The 23,337-nt window shown below is 48.6% G+C and overlaps 1 protein-coding gene across 4 annotated transcripts in view; it reads right to left on the reverse strand.

Moving 5' to 3' along the window:
- Positions 1-619: 619 nt before the first annotated feature.
- Positions 620-23,337, reverse strand: part of PSD2 (pleckstrin and Sec7 domain containing 2) — a 63,495-nt gene continuing 40,777 nt past the window's right edge. For 2 of the 4 annotated variants that reach the window (XM_065849165.2, XM_071814852.1), the window contains 8 exons: positions 20,637-20,727; positions 19,450-19,493; positions 15,625-15,815; positions 14,877-14,947; positions 6,307-6,464; positions 5,114-5,258; positions 3,927-4,070; positions 620-2,377 (listed from right to left, as the gene is read on the reverse strand). In XM_065849165.2, the coding sequence (XP_065705237.1) occupies positions 2,171-2,377; positions 3,927-4,070; positions 5,114-5,258; positions 6,307-6,464; positions 14,877-14,947; positions 15,625-15,815; positions 19,450-19,493; positions 20,637-20,727 (1,051 nt within the window). In that variant the 3' untranslated portion in view covers positions 620-2,170. The remainder of the gene's footprint in view (positions 2,378-3,926; positions 4,071-5,113; positions 5,259-6,306; positions 6,465-14,876; positions 14,948-15,624; positions 15,816-19,449; positions 19,494-20,636; positions 20,728-23,337) is intronic. The other 2 variants (XM_065849167.2, XM_065849168.2) reach the window with 1 other exon arrangement.

Genomic DNA, 23,337 nt, shown 5'->3' on the forward strand with positions numbered 1-23,337 from the left:
CTTGAAGGGATTGGTCAGAAAGGACAGGCTGAGGTACAAGATATTACCTGGGATTTTGGAGAGCAAGAGTCAGGTCTGGCTTTCCTCCAGACTTACACTGTGTGAGTCTGGGCACCAGACACTTCATGGCAGTAGTAGCATCTTGGAGGTCTTCAGGGCAAGGGGTATCTGTACGGTACCTGACACAGCAAAGCACACGATGCCTTGGAGAAACAGCCATGACACTCAATGTAGCCTGGGGCTCCTCTGGGAACAGTTCCCAGAACATCTCCAACCACCAATGCATATGTTGGATCGTTCTCCTCCCGTAAACCTCTAGGCTGCAAGTGGACAGACAGACCTGGGATGCACCAGGTGAAGGGAAGAGTTGCCTGAATGTGTTCTCCATGAGCGGGCCATCCATCCAGAGCTTGGCCAGGCCAGCACTTTCCGCACCCAGGAGGATGAGCGGGCTGTTACCCCACTTGTGGAAAGGCAATGCGATTTTCTGGGGCTGTCTGTCCATAAGAACCTGGTTTTCACGCGGCAGGAGCTGGTGGAGATCCGTGTCGGCCTGGCCATCTAGTGCTGTGAAGTCTGGGACCAATCCAGCACACAGTGGAACTGTATTTCAGACCAATTCTCTTTACCAACAGATTCAGCTTTATTGTTATTCTTTTCTACATGAGTCTTAGTGCATCGTTTCAAATAAACTATCAAACTGTACAAAGAAACAGAGATAAAAGAAGAGGTGACAAAGTTGGACAGAGGTTTTCAGTATCATGAACCATCATGGAAAACAGTAGTCCATAAGCTCTCGAACTTTGAAGGTCCCAATAAATCTTATTTTGTTTGTTTAAAAAAACGCTGCAAAATATAAACCACAAATGATTGTAATTAGCAGCTACAAGATCCTTCAAAACTGGAACTTGATTACTGTGAATGCACCTGGGGAAAAGAAAAACAATCTGAGATAAAGAACCAAACCAAACAGCGAGATAAATAAATAAAGTGTTGGAGGACAGTTGTGGCGTTGAAATGTAGAGGAATCACTTTAGCACAACAGTAAATCATTGAACCACAGACAGCAGAAAGGAACAGAAACACAATTCCCCGCTTAAAAGCATATGCGTCGCAGAATGAAGTACAACGTTGATGGGCGGGTAGAATCACTCCTGCACACAAAGGTTCAGCCGGATCTGAAGCACAGCTCCAATTGTGCCTTGAACCCAAACTGGGGATGCCAGGGATGCTAAACGCACAGCCACTTGGCCAGTTTGTCTAAACAAGCAGGAACAGGAGAGAGTTGTTTCACAGCAAAGCCTGGCGGGATTTCCATTGGAGTAAAAAAAAAATGAGAGAGAGAGAAAAAAACAAAGCAAAACAAAACAAAACAATGAAACGTAGGCTACTGCATTTTATGAATCATCCTGACGTGCTGGTCAGACCCTCCACGGTCCCTGGTGCCTTCCCCAGACAGCTTGCCTTCACTTGCGCACGGAGGTTAAAAACCCACAGTAAAGTTTCCTTATATATATATATATTTATTTATATATATTCATATGTATATATATATATATAAAGGATAAGGTGACAGAGGGCACTTCAAGCCTTTTCTGCCTTGGGCAGATGATGTCCCCACATGCTGCGCTGAAGACGCCTCTTGTCTTCTTGGTGACGAGCTCGTGACACCCATCCTATCACGACATGCTGACCAGTGCTCCTCTCGGGGGATGGACGTGCTCCCTGCGGCTCTGTGTCCTTCTCTGGGAGTGCTGGTGCTGCCACAGACCGCTGTCTCAGCTGAGTTTCCTGCGCTTCTGGGAACTGCGGACATGAGCTGGTGGGGACTCCAGGGAGAGAAGAAGGAGGAGACAAAGGGCTGCTGGAGAAAAGAGCAACCTGGAGAACCAGCACATTCCCTTATTTTGCAGGCTGCGGTAGGAGGGAAAGAAAAGCCACTGGTGTTGTTGGGAATGAAGAAGAAATGGCGTGTCTATGATGCTGAAATGCCAGAGCATTTCCAGAGAGTGTCAACTAAAGCTTCTTTGATTTCTTTCACTAGAGCAGTCACCGTGTCATACACATCTACGGTTTTGTTCATGTAATTTCCTAGGTAAAATTGTGCTCATTGATCTAGTCCAGGAGCGCAAAACATCAACAGTTTATCCCCCTATGCGCATGTTCCTTGTTAAGTGTTCTGCTCTAAAATGTCCTTTTCCGTCTTACAGCTGATAGACACGTGCCCTTGGCTCAAGGAAGGGCTCGAATGTGTCTTCCGCAAAGTAATGTCATCAGCTTCCACCTTGAAGAAACTGGTTTCAATTCTCTCCAGGTCATCTGTCCCGACTTTTATCTTCATGCACAGCAGGTTGATGTATGTCTCGTAGCGGCTTTTCTGCAGGGAAAGAGGGAACAGAGCAGAGAGCCTGGGAACAGGGACGGGCCATGGCATGCATGGAAAGCAGAGGCAATGTCATCTGCTACTGCAGGAAAACCCATCCTGTATCATCAGGATCTCGCTAATCACACCCAACAAGTGCTATTTAACTACAGCGCAATGCCCGCTCTATGCAAAGCCTGCAAAGACTGATCAACCCATCGTTGGAAGGCTTGACGAGAAAGGCAAGGGTTGTGCAAGACGCTCCCGTTGTTTTTACTGGCCTTGACTACCACTCTGATTGTATAAGGTGGATATTGGAGACAAAACCAGACCGACCGATCTGCTCCTTCCTGATTCAGGAGTTCCCCTTGATTGATTCAAATACTTCTGCTTGCCCTTGTTTCCATCCAGTGATTCAATTGTTGCTGCTAAGTTATGACCCCACTGCATCTCCTTTCTGCCTGACACCTTTATTCCAAGGCTGCATGGAACCTCTTTTTACAGACTTGTGTAATATCCTAGTTCTTTCCCCTAACGTCTCCGAGGCAGCCTATATTCACTTCTTTGTCAGCACAGAGAAACAAGCATTTCTAGAGCACATCTCATAAGAGAGATGAGATGAATTATGCTCTGAAAGTGCCAGCATCTCTTCGCAGACTGAAAAGGCAGCCTAGAGAAAAATGCTCAGATGGAGACGTCTCTGCAGGCACCAAAGCAAGATGTCTGGAAAACATGAGGCAGCAGCAAGCAACTGTTTCAGCTACAAAAACAGGGAACTAGCAGCCAGAAACTGGCTTTGGAGAATCAGGCTGGGTGTTACACAAAAGGGTCCTGCAGCCCTGGTATGCAGGAGGTGGGACATTTCCATCCTTGGGAATTTCTGAGACTCGGCCACAAAGTGACAGCCTGGGCTAATACTGGTAATTAATCCAAGCTCCTTCTGGAAGGAGCACCAGAGGCCTCCAGCAGTCCCTTCCCACTGACACCTCTGTGGCAGAAATCACGCTTTCTGCCCAGCTCTCAGTGGAACAAAATAGCCCATTTCTGCCATAATTAAATGCTTCTTCAATTTGGCAGAGAATTTAAACTTATCTACATGCATCTTCAAAAAGTCTCTAATCAGCTGTAATGCCGTTTTGGGCTTTATTTACAGAAATGATTGCAGCAAAATGAGATTAATTCTCCCAGTGATTCCCTTAGTTTTGTATTAATGTTGCTGGAAAAGACTGATGCACATTGAGAACAGAACCACTGTCTTACTTGGGACACGAGGAAATGTTCAGTTTTGGCACAGTGAAGGAGGATTTTATTTCTCTCCTCAGTTTTCCCCTCCTCTGGCTAGAAAACATAGAGCGGAGGAAATATCTGATTTCTCTTTTTTTTTAGCTTCAGTGCAAAACAGTGAGGTTTGCTGCTGCCCCAAGACTCTCATCCAGCTTGTGAACCCCCATCCTTCTCCCTCCTTTCATACCCTCCCAGGCTCACAGCATCCACTCCACAGTTCTTAGTTCTCTTCAATCAGCCAAAGTATCATTTATCACAGAAAATATGAAAGTGCCTTTACCTCAAATATTAGGTAATGTTCTTTAAGTCTGTATTCCTCAGCCTCTTTTGACTTGAGGCTCTTCTCTACAGGATGTAATTTATGCTCTGCTAATTCATCTGCAATCTGCTTCATTTTATTTTCATGAGACTTCAGCTGTTCCTCCTGCCGAGAGAAACATGTCAGGTATTAACATGTAGGAGCGCAACACCCAAGTGCACTGCCTTCCTGTTGATGTGGGATCTGCCTCTGCAAGGACATAAGCTTAGCTACTGTGCTGGACCCAAAGGTGTGCACCATATTCACAAATTCATCTGATAAGGAGCATCTGAAACACAGGTATTTGAGTAAGATCAGTAACGGATATACCACAAGTGCCAGGAGTGGATTTCTCTGCCACCTGGACATCTTCAGCATCAGAAACACAAAATGCTCTGCATCCTTTAACCGCCAGGCAGAACCAGCCATGTTCTAAGAGCTGCTCATCCTGTTCTTTTCTGAGATAAAAGTACTGGGCTCTGAGAAAGGCCACATCTGGTTCAGCAGATAGGGGCTGTACCCCTCCCCTGACATCCTAGGCTGTTGACCCCTTTGCTGAGGGCCAGTGGCAGCGTGTCCCTACTTTTTGTAGGTGCTAAGGCATGCTGGGTTTTCCCTGGACAGTGCAAACAAAAGCTGCTCTTTGGATGGCAGCTGCAGGTTGTTCTTGGTTAGGCAGCCACGGACTGGTGCACCATGCCCCCTCACTTCCAGAAAGCCTTTCCCACCGAGTGGGACTCAGACTCCCCCTTTGTCTGTGGCGTTTTGGCCTGAGAAACAACAAAGCGCCACCTCTGAGTGCCACGCTGTAAAATAAGCCAGGGCTGGTGCCAGCTGTTGGGCTCAGTAGCGCCAACTGTTTCAACCCCAGCAACAGAAAGGTAGTGGGATGTGATGGGCAAGAAACAATAAACAAGCCAGAACCAACAGACATACAGGCAGGTGTGTGAGCATAGGGCTGCTTTACAGCCATTGCAAAGCAAGCATTGGCCAGACACCAGGATTTGCCACGGTCTGTCCAATTTGCCTACTTCACTCCCCTGTTCCTGCCCTGAGCACCTGGATGTGTCTGTCAGGCAGGAGGTGGGGGAGATACAGATGGGCTCAGCCTGCTGAGGGGCTGGCTGAGCGCTGGGCACCCCTCCATTGCTCCTTCTTTCACACATTACCTGGCACAGCTTGGTCATGGATGAAGGCAGGAGCGGGCGGCAGAACTTCTTCATGGAGCAGATTGCAGCTGGGAAGGCTGGGGCAGAGAAAATGGCAGCAACAAGGTTGATTCTCAGGATCCAGGAAAGCATTTCTTCCTTACTTCTGTTATGGAGAAGGAGAGAAGAGAGAGGACGTCTATAAATGCTCCCAACCCACGACCAGCCAACTAAGAACAGCCACAGAGCCACCTGCTCTCAGGAGGGACATCAGTGGCCTTGCTTTGAAGCCATTTCTGTGCCACGCTGGGTTGTGAATAGAGGAAAACACTGGTTAATTGGCTCCTCTACAGTTCCCTAACGATTTATCTTTTTTGTTTTTTCAGGGATTTGTCTGCCTCTTGAAGCCCTGGCAGTCCTGCCTTCCTCGTCAACTCTGTTTGCATTCCTTGGAGCTGGGGAGATGTAGCACTGTGGAAAGGGCCAAGGAGAGCGAGAGCCACACAACAGAGGTCCCATGGAGCCGGGTGGACCCCTCATTCGTGCCATTCATGGGACGCTGTCCCGATCAGATCTGTTCAGGCACTGTTCCCCCCTAGCCTTCAAGTGGGTTTTCACTGAACAAACTCAGAGTTCAGGCTTTAGCTTGACATTAGTACCCCAGCCCAGCTTACAGACAATGCCACCTATCTGAGCAGGAGACAAGAAAAACATCAGTGAAGATGACTCAATCACACTTGACACTTATTAGCAGAGCAGCTTTCCTCTGCAACAGGCTAAGGAAGAAAGAACATTTGTCCTAGCTGGGGAGACTTCTTTAATGAGCTTTAGACAGTTTCCCCATAAAAAGCTCATTAGTTCAATGCACCACATAGATGTTCTCCCTTCCACAGACGGACAACAAAATATAATAAGGAGAGGCCTTTACTCAGCCCTTTACATCCCAGCCCACCCTGCTCAGCCCATCTTGGTGACAGATGAGAAAGGATCTCCAGGACTGATACACAGCTGCCAAGAGTGACAAGTATTATGGAAACTGTGACCAAGTCCTTCACACAGCCCTACAGACCTCAACCTGAGCCCTCCTGCTGGGCACTTTCATCCCCCCGGGTTTGTCTCCAAATGCGTGTGTTGGTCTGGCCAGGTCAGCGGGAGTCTGGTGGTGGTTGGAGGTCAGGCTGCCTGTCCAGGCTGCGGGACGAGCTGGTACTTACGGGGCCTGGAAGAGGAAGACTCTCCAGTCAGCCGTCTTCAGCTTGAGCACGTTGGACTTCTTGCTGTAGTCAGAGGCTTTTGTGGCTAAGGCGTGGTGTACACGGATGGCATTTTTCAGATCCACTTCAGAGAGGTCTTTGTCAGGTTTATATTCATCCTGTGAAGAGGAATGTTAATTGGATAATGACAGCACTAACATTTGCGGGCTACTTTAATGAACCTGCCTTTCTCTCTATGCTATAATCGCAGAGTGCTGAGACGAGGAAAAGCACCGGTTTGTACAGTAAATGCTAGGAGCTGATAATGACAATAATTAACATCTGGCAACTTCTTCCATCATTAAATTCATTGGGAAGATGTGAAGAAGGAGATGAAAGTTTTAAACATAATTATCAATAGTTAACTATGACACAGCACACGCCTGAGGCTCTGGGGGAAGGCACGAAACAGGGTCAGGTTTCTACAGAGCTTCACCCACATTGCGAAGCTCAAGCCTGGATGCAATTCCCGGTGGTCGACAAGTATCAGTGAGCACCTGCCCTGGCATGGGAGCTCTGAGTGGTGGAGGATCTGGGCTCAGGTTTTGGACCGTCTTGGGCAGCCCTGGGCCAGCAGCATTCCTGCAGCCAGGGCAGCTCTGAGCAGGTGTTTTCAGACTGAGCATGGCCCACCTGAACCATGCTCGGTCTCTCTTTAATTCGTGTGCCCCTTTGGCATGGTCTGTCATGTAATCCATTACACCGGCACTTGCAAATCGCAGGAGCATTCCATGTATTCCTGTTTTACTTTCTCCACTGAAGGACAATTTAACGTAAGTAGGGAATGTAGTAAAGCTATACATATATGTTTTATGAAGAGACAGAAAATACTGAACATGGGATTCCGAAAGGATGATCTGGCACAGCACGTTTTAGGAAAAAAAGGACTTCAATCAACCCTGTGTTTACTCTTTGCTTTCCCAGTGACTGAGCACCTGGCCACTTAAAAGTTATACCCTCCCTCCCACTCTGCACCCTTGCCAGCTCAACAGCTGGTCCAGCCGGCTGATGCGATGGAAGAACAGACAGATGGATGGATGGATGCATGGATAGGTGGATGTAAGAGAACCTGGCCCTGGCTAAAACAAACAACCACCCTACCACTGCTAAACATGTTAGAGACCATGTCAGGACAGGGTGTCCCTGGAAGGGCCTGCCTTGCCCTGCGGATTACAGTGCAAACCTACAGGTCTAATTTGCTCTTATGTTTTGCTTTCCTTGACTGTCCTTGGCTATCAGCGCACAGGGGCAGCTCTCTGTGATGGTGGTCGTCTATGTGTCCCAGACCTTTCTCAGGTTTCAAGGTAGAGCTTGGTCTGTTCTGCAGATTTGCAAAAAGATGTGGGTTTTTTTCCTGTGTGCTGGTGGTACAAATCCAGCCATTCAGGGAGAAGCCATGCTACAGTCTCCTGGTTGCTAACCCTGCTCAGTAAGGCTGGTGTAGCATCAGAAAGGTCTCCTTTCTGTTGCTCTTTAGAGCATCGGGGACCAGCACTTCACAGACCATGGATGCGGATCACCCAGACCCCCCCCATCCTGATGAGAAATAAGTTTCTGAGGCCTTTCCTTCCCTCCTTTTTTGGAGCAATCATCCTGTCTGGGAGCGTGGTTGCCATACTGTGTTCACCGGTATGTGATACTTGGCCTTGTGCAAGGAAATACCATGGGGTCAACAGTCCAGAAATGTCTGGCATGGGGTCCTGGCTCATGTAACTGCCTTCTTAAGGGTGAACCCCAAAGAAAAGCCCTGGCTTTCCATCAGTGGAAGGGTGGATGCTGCAGTCACCCTGCCTTCATGGGGACATTCAGATGTGCTGCACTGTGCAGCAGTATAGTGGTGATTTCAGCTGCCAGTGGAATGGGTTATTAGACTTTTAACAAAGAAAAAACAATACTTTGCCTGATGAGGACCTAATATGTTACTCCACTTGAAGAGTAATAGTTGTTTGAAGAGGACATTGCTGCTCAGGCCTCATTTGTTGTAGAGAGACTTCCAGTTCTGGATATTTTTCCAAGGCTGAACTCTTTGGGTTTGAATAAATCTCACTGTGATATCAGGCTCACAGACATCGATGCACATGTAAGAAAAAGCTAAATCTTCTAACAGTGGGCCCAGTAAATCAATGTAAGGTTGCATCAAGCAGGTTCTCTCTACCTTCTGCTTCCTGGCTGGTGGAAACACGCTGTGTTTGCAGGAGTGCAGGTGCTGGAGGCTCAATTCTGCATGGACCCGCTGTGCCAGGAAGCTTATCTTACTGCTTGTGTTGTGGTAGTCACGACGAAATGTACAGCTGCTGATGCTGGGAGGTCTCTGGGAGGTCTCTTCAAACAGCTCCAAGGCTGTATGATGCCTTGCACACAGAGCTGGGGCCATCACATCACTTATACCGTAGTGTAGGCTACACTGCACAGCATAATCTCATTGCCTTTCAGCAAACCATGTCAGTTCTGCTCCAAAGGCTCCAGCATCTTCTCTACATTTTACCTGAATCCCTTTCTGAGCTTTGATATGTTTTTAAGTGTTTGCCTGAACTGTTGCTGAGGAAGAATCATAGAATCACAGAATCATTTTGGTTGGAAGAGACCCTTAAGTCCAACCATAACCTAAATCTAGCATTCAACCGTGTCCCTAAGAAACTCATCTATATGTCTTTTAAACTCCTCCAGGGATGGTGACTCCATCACTGCCCTGGGCAGCCTGTTCCAGTGCCTGACAATCCTTTCTGGGAAGAAATGTTTCCTAATACCCAATCTGAACCTTCTCCGGCACAATTTGAGGCCGTTTCCTCTCATCCTATCACTTGCTACTTGGAAGAAGAGACCAACACCCTTCATGCTCCCACCTCCTTTCAGGCAGTTCAGAGATCAGAAGGTCTCCCCTCAGCTCCTGTTCTCCAGCTGAACCCCCCAGGTCCCTCAGCCGCTCCCATCACACTTGTGCTCCAGCCCCTCACCAGCTCTGTTCCCTCCTCTGAACTCGCTCCAGCACCTTAAGTGCTTTCCTGTAGCGAGGGCCACGAAACTGAACACAATATTCAAGGTGGGACCTCATCAGTGTCAAGTACAGTGGAACGATCACTTCTCTAGTCCTGCTGGCCACACTATTCTTGATGAACGCCAGGATGCTGTTGGCCTTTTTGACCACTTGAGCACACACTGGCTCACGTTCACCTACTGTTGATCAACACCCTCAGGTCCTTTTCCAGCCTCTCTTCCTTGACCCTGTGGTGTTCATGGAGTTGTTGTGACCCAAGTGTAGGACCCGGTACTTGGCCTTGTTGAACCTCAGACAATTGGCCTCAGCCCATTGATCAAGCAGGTTCAGATCCCTCTGTAGCACCTTCCAGTCCTCCAGCAGATCAACACTCCCACCTAACTTGGTGTCATCTGCAAACTCACTGAAGGTGCATTCAATCCCCTTGTCCAGATCATCAACAAAAAGATAAAACAGAACTGGCCCCAGTACTGAACCCTGGGGACCACCACTCATGACTGGCCACCAACTGGATTTGGCTCCATTCACCACAACTCTCTGGGCCTGGCCCTCCAGCCAGCTCATTACCCAGTGAAGAGTACGGCCATCCAGGCCATGAGCTGCAGCTTCTCCAGGAGATGCTGTGGGATACGGTGTCAAAGGCCTTACTGAAGTCTAAGAACACAACATCCACAGCCTTTCCCTCATCCACTAAGCAGGTCACCTTGTCGTAGAAGGAGCTCAGGTTGGTCAGGCAGGACCTGCCTTTCATGAACCCATGTTGTCTGGGCCTGATTGCCTGATTGTCCTGTGTGTACTGTGTGATGCCACTCATGATGATCTGTTCCGTGACCTTCCCTGGCACTGCGGTCAGACTGACAGGCCTGGAATTCCCCGGATCGTCCTTCTGGCCCTTCTTGTAGATGGGTGTCATATTCGCCAGCTTCCAGTCAACTGGGACCTGGTGAGCCAGGATTGCTGATAAATAATTGAAAGTGGCTTTGTGATCACCTCTGCCAGCTCCCTCAGCACCCTTAGGTGGAGCCCATCTGACCCCATAGACCTGTGTGTGTTTAAGTGATGTAGCGGGTTGCCAACCATTTCCCCTTGGATTATTGGAGCTTCATTCTGCTCCCTGTACCCGTCTTCCAGCTCAGGGGGGTGGGTACCTGAAGCACAACTGGTCTCACTATTAAAGACTGAGGCGAAGAAGGTATTTAACACCTCAGCCTTTCCCTCATCCTCTGTCACTGGTTCCCCACACATCCTTAGCCCTCCCCTTGTTGCTGATGTATCCATGGGAGTATTCTTTGTTCTCTGTTACAGCAGTAGCCAGGCTCAGCTCTAGCTGAGCTTTGGCCCTTCTAGTTTTCTCCCTGTGTCCAAAAACATAACAGTAACACAGACTTTTTCAGTGAGGGGATTCTGATTTAAATCTCCAAACTGTTTTATGATAAAACATAAGCAGTGTCATATTTTGAGGAACTCTGGGTAAAGTTTTCTCCACGCTACAGTACCGCTAACCTTACTCTCACCCTTCCCATGGTGTTATCCTGCTACACATTTCCTGGCAGAAGGGTTAATTTGGTGTCATAGGGCTGTTGAATTTTCATCTTATGTGTACTGCACCGTTCATGCAGGTACTTGTCACTGGGAAACAGGCAAAGTATGCTGTGCCACACTATTTCAGTTAACCTTAGACCTCCAGCCCTTGAATGGTGACATGTTTATTATTCTCTTGTTTCTCTGGGATGTTGGAGTCACAATTTTCAGGGTCTGCTTCGATGATATTTTCTGCAGGAACTGAGCCCAGGTGTGGATGCTTTGTTTCTGAATCCCTCTAAATTAATTTCATTTGCTTTCAGCTTTTAATGCTAATGGTGTAGACAGACTCCCTGTTCACGTGCCCCTCCTGTCTGCACAAAGGCTCTGCTTAAGCATACACAACCACCCCCTTGCTTGGGCTTAGCATCTGCCATGGCAGTGCTCCATGGTGTCTTTGGTCACTCTTCCGAGCCCCCGCTCCCCCACTTCCCACCCCAGCAAGCATGCTGGGAGATCCACAATTAATATGAGCTTGTTTTGTCAAGAAAAGGTATCCATCTCTTATGCCTCAGGTAGGGCACCTGAATGGAGTGGGAGAGCCCAGTGTATTGGTCCTGCTGCCCTCCTCCCTCAGCACCAGCCTTGCACAGTGATGTGAATATGGACATGGAGCTACAGAGATTCCTAATTCTCCAACTTGCGAGTGGGTTTTCCTTTTTCCTTTTCTTCAGCTCACATCCACTAGCCTAAATAAACCATTTAATGAGGAAAACGAACCACCTTCCCCTTTTCAGTGTGGTCATGACCTTGGCCCTCCAAGCAAGGGCCGGCCTGCATGGGACAGCATCCATGGCCTGGGAACTACTTCATGGCTGGGGACTGCGAGGGCAGACCCTGCGGGAGGACCTGCACGCTTTCCAGTACTCCCATGTAAAAGCACCTCGTGGTTTATAGCTCTCCATCGTTCCTCTCAACACCCCTCTATGTGTGGTGATTCAGGGTTATTATCGCCACTTCACAGAGGTGAAGTAAGGTGGCAAAGGTCATGGAGTGAGTCAGTGCCCAGTCCGGATTAGAGTGCAGGAGAGCTGTGCCCTACACCCAAGCCTGCATTTCTTCCTCAAGACTGTGCTGCATCCCTTTAGGGGATCGAGCAAATGCTTCAGCAGACTAAGCTAGAACACACTAATCCAGCCATTAACACTGGCAACTCAATGACATGTGACATGTCTACATCAGCAGGTTTATGGCTGCTGCCTGAATTGTTTCTAACAGACTGACTTCTACCTGTTCACCTACCCACCCACTCCTCTGCTTATCTTATGTCCATCTCCATCTGTATCTGGCCATTCCTCCTTTCTATACATCTGTCTCCCCAGGCCCTCCTTCCCTGTCTCCTTCCCTCTCTCTCTCACTACTATTTCTATTCAGCTTGCTCCCCAAAACCGAATTGAGCGGACTTTCCTATTAAACTTACGGAAATTTCCTATTAAAGCCTAGATCCTTTGGTCTAAGAAAAAAAACAGAACAGGCTGAACCTGTGCTCCACGGTGTCAGGTGGGTCTGGAAGCAGGTACTTTCTCCTCTATCTTCACATCAGAAAATCTTCTCCCAGGGATTTGTACTCAAGCCAGGTTCTACCTTATGTTTATCTGCAGGCATCTTCTGCTGAGAGCTTGGGATGCTGGCACACCATTTCCTTCCTGTATTGTACAATTCTCTTGTTCTGTAAGCCACCCCATAGGCAATAAATTGCACTAAGAATCAACAGGACAGGTTTATCCACACTGTTGCAGCGCTGGGAAAGTTCAGAAGTGGTAGAGCAAGGACTTTGTGGTCTCATCCTCCTGTGCTGTCTCTGGCAAGCCTGACAGACACTGTCTACAGCCAATCCCAGCCCAAGGAATCCTCTAAAGAGGACTTTATACAGTCTGGCAGCAGCTCATGACTAAGAAACTCCTCTTTGCTCAAATCCTTTGCCCAAATGTTTCCTCAGGTTCATTTTGTTGTTCTAAGTGCTGCTTCTTTGGGGCACCCTTGACAGTTCCAGTCCCCCCTGCTAACTACACATCAGTCATAGCTGCTGTTTATCAGACACTTTCATAAGCTATCCAAATCTTAGGTGTTTTTCTTCTTCAGTCTCTGTCTGTAAAGAATGCCCTCAGTCTCTTCATCGTGTGCTCCTGAAAGTCATCTAGGTAAGAACATTGTTCTTCTAACTGCCATGTCAATCTCATCCTCACTCTCTTTTAAAATCCTAAACACCTAGCACTAACATAACGAACTACGTTAACACAACAGTCTGGATGGTTACTGCTGCCAGCCCTGGTACAACAAAGAAAACCCAAACCCATCAGGAGCAGTGACACTCAGTGTCAGCTTTATGACTCCTCCCAGTGCTGTCCAAGCAGCCAAGAAAATCTTCAGTAAACTGGATTTTAGTCCAGCATGGGAAGAAAATTCTGTTCTGAAAGTGTATTTCGTTCCAAATATATACCCCCTCATCAGACTCATCCCGAGGGACATACTCTAGAAGTCCTAGGTGAAAAATTCATTTAGATCCAAATGGTGCCTGTGATTTTGATGAAAATGCCTTTTGTTTTTTTTTTTCCATAGAAAAACTATCATAAAATTAAATACCCATGGCAGCTCTGTACAGGTTAAATCCTCATGCGTCACTCATGGTCAACCTGAGGACCTCTTCAGTGGACTCCATGTGGAGACTTGTAACGAGACAAGAGACTGAGATGTAAGCCAAGTGCCACTGACTTGAAGAACACCACACCTAGAGGGCTGGAGATGATCTGGGCTCTCCTGTGTGCTGCAGCTTCCTTCAGCCGCAAGACACAGTGGCAAGGCTGTAAAAATACCACTTGGCTAAGGGCAACCCATTCTGCAAATTACCACTGGCTGCTGCCAGATTTCTATTGGCTTTGAGACATGTGCCATAAGATCTGGCAAAATATGAGAATCATTGGGGTGTGCTACAAGCTCTGAGTCATAATTCCACGCTGCCCTGAGGATCTTTCCGCCTTTCTTATATAATCCAATGTTTGTTTATTCTCATTGCTTTGGAGATAATACTGCAATACACAGGAACATCTACCCACAGGGAGTGCTGTTCCAGCAAGGTGAGTTCAAGGGGTTACTGCAGGCATCTGCTACTAAGGTGGTTCAGACCTAGTTCAGTGGGTTATGCTGCTGCATCGATGAACATTTGGCACCCCTGGCTGGCTCATACTGACATCCAAGCGAGTCCCTATCCAGGCTTCTTGGATTTTCCCACAGAAAAGACTATCCATGAAAATCCTCCCAACATACAAGTGTCCTGAAAGGCCGAGAGCTGAATGCTACAGCATGCAGGGAAGCTCTTCCATGGTGACTCTGCCTCTCATGGGGACTTGGGATTTATACTTGTGTTGACTAGAGACTGACAGAACTGGGGAGCTGGAGAAAACTCTGCAGAACACAGATTAAGGGAGGCAGAAAGTGTTGCTTGGCAACCCACGGAAGGACCCAGCTCAGCAAGGTCCTAAAGAAGATGAAATGCTTTAAGCATGGTCCATACAGACTCAGCGAAGCTGCTGCTCGTAATCAGATCTATGCCAGCACATAAAACAATAAACAGGGTAAGACTTGTCTGATGCTCTGCACCTTCAACTTTCTATTGCATTTTTCACCAACATCCTATTTCACCTATTCATTACCATCTGTTCATTCGTTCTCCCCAATAGCTCCTACTTGCTGGGACACTTCTACAGAAATCTTGCCTCAGTGTTCCCTCTTTCATGTTTCTTCCTGTATGACCCCTTTTTGAGGCTGTGAATAGTGCCCTTAACACCGAAGATGAGGGCATACTCCAGTTCTGTATACTGGTCTCTGGAGGAGCTCTGGAGATGGTCATGCATGCACTAGGACATGGATTCATCTCTACTTGCATCTACGGGTCTCCTGCTTAGGACAGCATGACTGCTTTGGAGACAGTATGAAAGGGATAGTCCATCATGGTTACCTTCTGTAAATAAAGGACGGTCCCTTTAAGCACAGCATAAAATTTCTTCCAACCTCTTCTTCCTCTGGGAGCTAAAAAAAGGAAGAACATTTAATTATACATGTCCGCTTCTGCCAGTGCTGCTTGACTTTCACATTTCTTGCAAGACCAGCCCTTGCCCTGGCCCATCACAGGCATGCACTGATGCCCACACCTCATACTGCTTATCAGTAGCTTGTCTGCAGGGACATTTGTTTGAGAGACATGGGCTGGGGGATGCAGCCTCCCAGCATGGACACAAGCAGGTCAAAACCAGAGATGAGCTGGTGCAGGAGTACCAACGGACATGTGCAGGAAGTCTCTGCTCTTTCAAACCCAAGTTCATGTTCTCTGGACTAAATACTTGAGGAGCAGAGACATTGCCTGAGCTCCTCTGCTTCAAATGAGTTAGGCAGACATACAGTGGATAAGGCAGCTTCTGTTTCACTGAATAAGGAGCATTACCATCAGCTGTCTTGATGGACCTGGGGACAGAGAGCTTGCTGGAAGCTGGAGGTGAGGGGAGCCATCTACTGCATCACAAGATAGCTGATCCTCCAGTTATGGGCTATTAAGAAAATGCTGGAAGGCCTTTGCTGGTAATTTCTATGCAAGACTCTGTGTTCCCTAGGATGTGGTGAGGAAATGCCTTCAGCAGAAGAAGCAGAAGGGTAGGGTAAGGCTCTGGTACTCCCTGAGGCACATCTCCTCCTGTCCCATTAACACGTACTTCTCTTCCCATCCATGTCTGCATGGGTTTTGCGCGTGAGGACACCGTGCTTGTAGGTGACTGCGTTCAGTGCTTGGGGGATGTCCAGGAAGGGGTTGCTGCTGTCAACAATCCTTGTCACTTTCTTCGCACTGGCTCCGAATTTGTCATCTACCAGCTCCGAGAGGGATTTCCTCAACTCGTCCTCATCACTTGGAAACAAAGTCAGAGAAGAGATTGAGTGGAGGACATGTGGGTTTGGTCACAGTGTACTCTATCTGCTTTGGTTTTAAAGGGAGTTATTTATTACAAGACTAACCATGGAAAGAAAAGATACTGGGACTATATACGCAGAGCATGCCAATGGTGGTGATCTGGACATAGCTGGGACGAGAGTGGGTGGCAGGTAACTATCCCAGCGATCCCACTGTGAGGTTACTCAAGAAGGTAAGAGAATGGGTGCTCGTCTGAACCCCAGGAATCTGCAGACACACCATTGCTGAGGAGTATGAGCATTTCATGGGAACAGTCTCTAATTCTGTGCTGTAAAATCAGAGTTTAAGGAAGACTTTGCCAGGTATCACCAAAGTTTCTCAACCTCTGAGAGGCCCTGGGGCCTCCTAGATACTGAAGGAATGTCCTCTGCACCACGGAAGAACAAAAGTTCTACAGACATTAGGGAGATGGGCCACTTGATCAAAAAACCACAAATCATGGAATAGGTTATATATTAACTCCCCATTTGTGTCCTCAGGGTGGGCCAGCAGAGAGCAAGAAATGTTTGTCATTTCCTTAAAAACTGGCCTCTCCTCACAGATCTCCTGGTCCCGGACTACGGAAAGCAAGGTCTGAGCAGCTTAGGGAAATGCCCACCAACTTCACCAAGCCTACCTCTTTCTGTTTGGAGTAAAACCTACTCTGGTCCATAGAAACTAGAACTCGTATGGGAACTGATGTTTCCCCAATGTCCCTGGGACAATAAGGAGGGAGAGCAAACAGGGAGTTTCTGCCCTGTATGATACATGCCAATGTCTAAATGGTATGAGTGGTCACCTTAGGTTGCAGATTAGATTGGGACCAAACCTCAGCTGAGAAGGGACCCAAGGATGAATCCACTAGCTGGGGTGCAAGCAGTAAAATACCACACTTCCCCACCTGCAGCCAGTAGATGACCAAAGCATCAGACACCTCTTGGAACAGAAGGATGATTGCTCAGCCCTCAGCAGCCACAGGAGTCCGGGGGCCCAGGCACGACGCCTGGGTGGGGAGTTAGTGGGGCTCACTTCTCCGAGCTGCACCAGAGGGACCCCTCTGAGGTCCTGCTTGCTGCTGGGGTGCTGGCCATGTACCTGCCTGGCCTATCGGGCTTTGTGAGCAACGGCATTTCACTCCTCGGGATGGACAAGGACAGGAGGCAGAAGTGAGCAGGCAGAAGAGAGTGTTGCCTGTGCAAGCTTACGACTCAGTGCCACGTCTCTGAAAGAAAACCAGGTACCCCTTGTCAGGGAGCATCTGTCCCATGGCAGAGGAGCTGAGAGGTCTCTGCTGTTGCAGTATGTCTACCTGCAACCAAGCAGGACACCCTGCAGCAGGGCAGGTCCCGGGCCAGCACGGGATGAATGAGGAGTTGCAAGAAGAGAAGCGGGGTGGGTGGAGGAGGGCAGGAGGGGGCTGGATGCTGCCGACTGGGACTGCACCGCTGCAGCGGGACCCCGGGGCCAGCACCCCTCAGATGTGTCCGAGCTGGGGAGCACGTGCCGGCAGCGTTGTGTAACCACTGCCCGCATCCAGCAGCAGATGCACTTCTGCTGAACTCCTCTTACATAAACTACAGAGCTCCCTCTTGTGACTACGTCCACCCACCAACTAGGTCTCCTCTGCAGAGCTGGCATTGCTGCTTTCCTCTCACACAAATGCCACACAAGATTATTTTAAAAGTGAAATCTACGCTACATGACTTACAAAGAAACCACTGCCCCTCCAGGGTCACTGTCTGGCTGTGTCCCTCCCGAAGGAGACACTGGTCCACAGCAAGCACTACTGCTATCAGGGCACAGCTGGCACTGCGGAGGGAGGACTGAATCATCTTCGGATACTTTTCTAGCCAGGACAATATGAGGAGAACAGCAGGTGATGGAGCTAATGGCCCAGAAGGTCCTGCTAAGTCTGACGATCCTCTGGAGAAAAGAAAGATCTGAGGCAAAGGAGGACAGAGGAAAGGGAAAGGGAAAGGGAAAGGGAAAGGGAAAGAGAGGGAAGGGGAAGGGAAGGAGAAAGGGAAGGGAAGGGAAGGGAAGGGAAGGGAAGGGAAGGGAAGGGAAGGGAAGGGAAGGGAAGGGAAGGGAAGGGAAGGGAAGGGAAGGGAAGGGAAGGGAAGGGAAGGGAAGGGAAGGGAAGGGAAGGGAAGGGAAGGGAAGGGAAGGGAAGGGAAGGGAAGGGAAGGGAAGGGAAGGGATTATCCACTGTGAACAGGGGGGAGGTATCGGGGCTGGGGAGAACAGTGCACCCCTAGATGATGGTCCTGGCCTGTACTGTGGGCAGGGGGTGCGTAACAGAGCAGGGGAAGAAGGCTGAGGAAGGTATTGAATGAACCTGTCATGGAGGCCTGCTCTTCCCAGCTTGTTTCAAGATGAAAAATGGTGATCTGGAGGAGGAGATGGAGTACCTCTCATGGAGTTTGTGGATGACATAAAAAATGACAGGTACTGAGCCACCGCTCAGAGGGACCGGAGCCTCACTAAAAGCAGCACCCCAGTACCGCACTGGTGTGGAGTGGGCCTGCAGAAGGGTTGGCTGGGGCTGACTGATTGGGGAGCAGCTCTGAAGCAAAGGCCCTGGGGCTCCTGGTGAACAGCAGGTTGAACAGGAGCCAGCCAGTGTGTCCTGGCAGAAACAGAGGCCAAGACCATTCTGGGCTGTGTAACAGCGGCACAGCAAGGAGGCCAAGAGAAGTGACCATCCTCCTCTACTGTGCATATCATATCTAAATAGGGGAAACAGTATTGGGCCCCAATACAGGAAAGGGCATCAACAAGGTGGAGAGAGTTCCCACCAAGATGCCTGGGGGCTGGAGCACTTGCAATGTAAGAAATGACTAAGGGAACTGGACTTGTCCAACCTAGAGAAGAGATGGCATTTGAGGACCTCATGGCAGCCTTCCAACATGTGTGAGGAGGTTATCGAGAAGACAAAGCCAGGGTCTTCACTATGGTGCATATCAAGAGGACAAGAGGCAGTGGGCGTAAGTCAGAACAACAGAGCATAAGAAAAAAATGTCACTCTCAGAATAATTAATCATTGGTTCATGGATCCAGAAAGGCTGTGGGTTTTCTATCCTTGGAGGTTTTCAAGACCAAACTGAACAAAACCCTGAGCATCCTGGTCTGAATTCAATGTTGACCATACTTTGAGGAGGAAGCTGGAGTGGAGATCTCACAAGATTTGCTCCAGCTTGAGTAATTCTCTGATACTTTTTCCAGGAGGAACTATGTGGAAGAGATGGAAAGACTCAGTGACTAAAATAACCCCAGAGCTTGAGCTCCTTCTGCAAAGACCACTGAAGCACCTGAAGAGGGAACAGTATTTTATAGGTGTAATAGCAAAAAAAGAGGGTACTCCCATTAGAATATGCTTGTGGAGCCTGTGTCCACAGACTGCCACCAACCTCCCTGTGTGCTTTTGTGTCTAAGCCATAAATAAACCCGCCTTGCCTACAGGAGGGAATTCAGTGCTTAAGAACCTGGCAGGAAATGTTCTGGGAGCTTGTGGGGCGCTAAAAACATGACTTGGGACCTGTCAGCTACTTTCAAAGACACACTATCTCTCAAATGCTTAACATATACTTACATGGCCCATTCCAGCTTCTCATTCTTGATGGAGTTATATAGTGTCTGAAACAAGAACACGGTATTAGATGTATTTCTTGTGGAACACATGTCTGGGTTGTAGAGATAATCTCCTCCACACCCTTTCTGTGTTCTTGGAGAGAGACCTTCCCTGCTGAACTCTCCTGGAGGAGCACTGACCAGTGAGCAGGACAACTGCTGTCCTGATAGACCCTTTCCTGTCTTTGTGCCATACCAGGTACTGGACTGGACACGTCAGCAGCAGACAGGTCTGGCAGCCAGCCTTGCTTGGCAACCTGCACAGGAAACTAATCCTGGGTGCTGGTCTAGTCCTGGGTCATCCTGGCCTACACAAAGATGACAAAAGACTCTGGGGTATGCCAGGGCACCTCCAATGTCTCAACTAGGGCAAAGGGACAGCAGAGGCTTGAGTGCGGCCCTTATACGTAGAGGAGGGATGAATGACCTTAGGGATCAGCTTTCCCAGTTCCTCCTGTGCAAAATTCCAGTGGCTTCCCTGGGGGACTGGGAAAGAAGCAGGGATGGGCTAGGAAAGCAGAATCTGGACGTGGCTCTGAATGTACCGAGTAGCAGAGTAGGGTGAGGTCTGCTGGGAGGCAGGGGGGTGTTGTCTAAAGCTCAGTGTGATGCCCCTGATGTGGTGCTGACACTCCTTCCACACAGCAAAACCCAGATTGGGTTGCTGGACCTGCAGCAGATGCAGACAGTGGTGATGGTGTTAAACCGCATGGAAGGAGAAAATACTCTCTTTGGGGTGTTTAACCAATCTCCCATGGTAATGAACTAGCTGTACTGGAGCGTTACGTCTAGTTACATAGAAGTGAAGGCAGAAAAAAGTATCAGTGCCAGGTGGTCATATTGGGGGTGGGGGGATACCTTGCTTTGTGCATTGTGTGGTGCATCACAGAGCTACCTGAGGGAAAGGGAGCCCTGGTGCGCTCTGAGGGCAGATACAACACAAATCTGGTTAAAACACCAACAGGCAACAGAGCCACTGCTGGTGGCTCCCTGCAGGTTAGTAGAAGCTATCCATGTGGGTTACAATTCTCCTAATGAAACAACTGTGCACTGGAAAATGCTGATTCAAGGGCTCAGGGTGTCCCAACAGGACGAGGTGGCACTATAATAATAATGATGGCATCCCACTGTCTATTTATATCACGTTACCTTCAGCAAATCCTTTGCAAAGTCCTTCCCATCATTCAGCCCATCCAGGTTTGCTATGAACTGTTGACAGGACATCTTCTTGCCAATATTCTGTAAGGAAAAGAAGCAGCTCATTAAATTTGTGGAGAGTATTGACTTGAATCAGAGTGTCTTTTAAAGAACAATTTTATATGTAGTGGTGAACCCTGGGTTTGCCCCAAGAGCTCAAAGCTGGAAGGAGGTCTTGTGCTCTGATTCTGTACTGTGTTTTTTGCTTTATTTGCTCATGCCAGTACCCAAACATTTCGAATGACCTCTTTTTTAGCGGTGGAGATAAACCAACTGAAAATAACCTCTCCAGCCCTTGCTCCAAACTTTCCTCTGGTCTCTAGGTTGGTCTTGGTACAGGGTCTGTGCTTCAAAAGTCAAGAAAAGCACAAAAAATAGATGAACCTCCAAGCTTGTTCCATGTAAAATTGTATGAGCATGATATGTCAGCACCCGAACACAGCCAGCATTGAGCAATGACTTGTCCTTCATGGAAACCAGTATTTTTAGTTGCCATTACAAAGAGAGATGATCTGGCTACCGGTACTGCGTGAACGTGAATGCTGTGGCCTGTGAAGGCAATACACGTACACCGGGAGAACTTCACCAAGTCATCACCAACTAATGCCAAGACTATTTGGCGCTGATATAACACTTCAGGCCATCTGGCATCCTTGATATCAATCTCTGGCATCCGTCTTCCCAAAATCTTTCCCTCTCAACCGCAGCCAGGTGAGTCACTTTCTCAGCCTGCGAGAGTCAAGGGGCTGGAGGCAGGCAGCTTTTCTCCAAGCCTCGCCCTGCAATTCTACCTCTCCAAAGGATGGGAGCTGAGGTGTGGAGGAGTCGGTGGGAAATGTAGTGTTCAGAAAAAGGAGTCTGATATCACGAAGGAAAGATAAGCATATCTAGCGCCATGTCATATTGCAGCCTTCAGACCATGGAGTGAAGCCCCAAAGCGCAGACCCCCACGGTGATATCACATGGAGTGGACGATGGAATCAGTGAGAAGAAAGCATGAGCTAACACCAGCGGTCCTAAGGATCCCAACGGCATTCTGACACTGGGTGGGCTTTGCACCAGTGTACTGACAGGGTGGCCATCCAGGAGGACCTGGGAAGATGGCCAAGAACAGCAGAGCCAGGACTCTGCTTAGAGATTCATTGAGGAAGAAGAAGGGCCTCACTGGGTCACTTGGGGGGGATGAAGCTGCTAGAGGTGAGGTAGGAGGTGCAGGGCACGATACATCCTCCATGCAAGAAAATAACCTCTTGAAAGACGCTGACACCAGGAGCCTCTGCCCATAAACATGCACAACAGATGACCTAGCATCTTCTCAAGTGAAAACATGAGAAAAGAGCGAGGCCCTGGGATTAGCCCACCATGGCCCACCCCACACATGCCATCTGTTTGTGCAGGCTACACAGGGAACCGGCGCTGCCTTTGAGCCGCTTCGTCCGATACTCTTAATTATGCCTCCTGTTGGTGCCAGCTCCAGATGAGCTGGCACTGTTGTGAGATCAGGGGAAAGAGGAATAAAGCACTGTTAGAGATGTGCAGAGCCTGGGGACACAGCACAAGACTCAGCCATCTTTGTTTTCTTACAGGGCAGCCCCACGGCTGATGCCCACAACTGGACCCCACAGCTGGAGGCTCTGCCAGTGGGTGAGGAGCTGCAGGAGAGCTATGGGAAAACCTGCAGACATGCCAGTTTATTCAGCAAAGGGAGATTTGTGTACTCACTGGCCCATGAATTACAGCAAAAAATAAAACTGCAGCAGCACAACGGTGTGTGGATGGAGAACGGGAGAAGCGTGAGAGAGCACTCAGAAAATACAGTGATGAGCCTCTATGAGGGAGGGAGTTTGGAGGTGAGGGAGGTACGTTGCCTGAGACCTTGAGGCACCAAATTATTTTGCACAAAGAGGAGGTGACCACTTCTACCCCTGCAGGAAAATGGAGTGCACAGCACAGGTCTCTCTGCCTGCAGAGATCTTGTTGCTGTGATCCAGCAATGAATGCAGAGACCAATATATTTTAGGAAGTGAGCGGATACAGTGAGATAAAGTGGCACATGTTACTGGCCTCACAGGTGCTTCTTTGGATTTCTTGCATATTGCGTCCAGGACATACATTAATCGCAGGGGATGGCTTCTGTTTTATTCTGTGACCTGTCTCTTTCTCTTGAGCCCAAACTGAGACAGCAGCCACACTGTGGAAAGCAGCTAATTGCTGAGGAATTGAGAAGGATGGAAACATACCCTTTCTCTGACAACCAGAAGAGGTGATGGGAAAGCTCCAGCAAGAATGCTAATACTGTGAATCAGCTTGTTGGACATGTTGCCAAAGCTGTAGAGTCAGAGGCAGGATTCAGGCTGTCTGTCAGTAGGACTGAGCACAGGATGCTGGGGCGGCTCAGGCGCAATACATCCTCAAGTCAACAATATCTTAACACTTGAGCTTCCTGCTTTGAGACATGGGCTGGAGCCAGCCACTCAACCCCAAAGCACTGCAACTGCCTCCGAATCAACACCCACTGAATAGAGAAAGCAAAAAGCAGAAACTCCAAAACATGGGCTTCAGCTTCACTTGATCAACACTTGCATGGAAACAGTTCTGTGATCACAAGTGCCTCATTATCAATGGCATCAGCACCAGGGACTACCTGAGCTTT

This window comes from Patagioenas fasciata, chromosome 14, assembly GCF_037038585.1.
Source record: "Patagioenas fasciata isolate bPatFas1 chromosome 14, bPatFas1.hap1, whole genome shotgun sequence".
NCBI classification, from domain to species: domain Eukaryota; kingdom Metazoa; phylum Chordata; class Aves; order Columbiformes; family Columbidae; genus Patagioenas; species Patagioenas fasciata.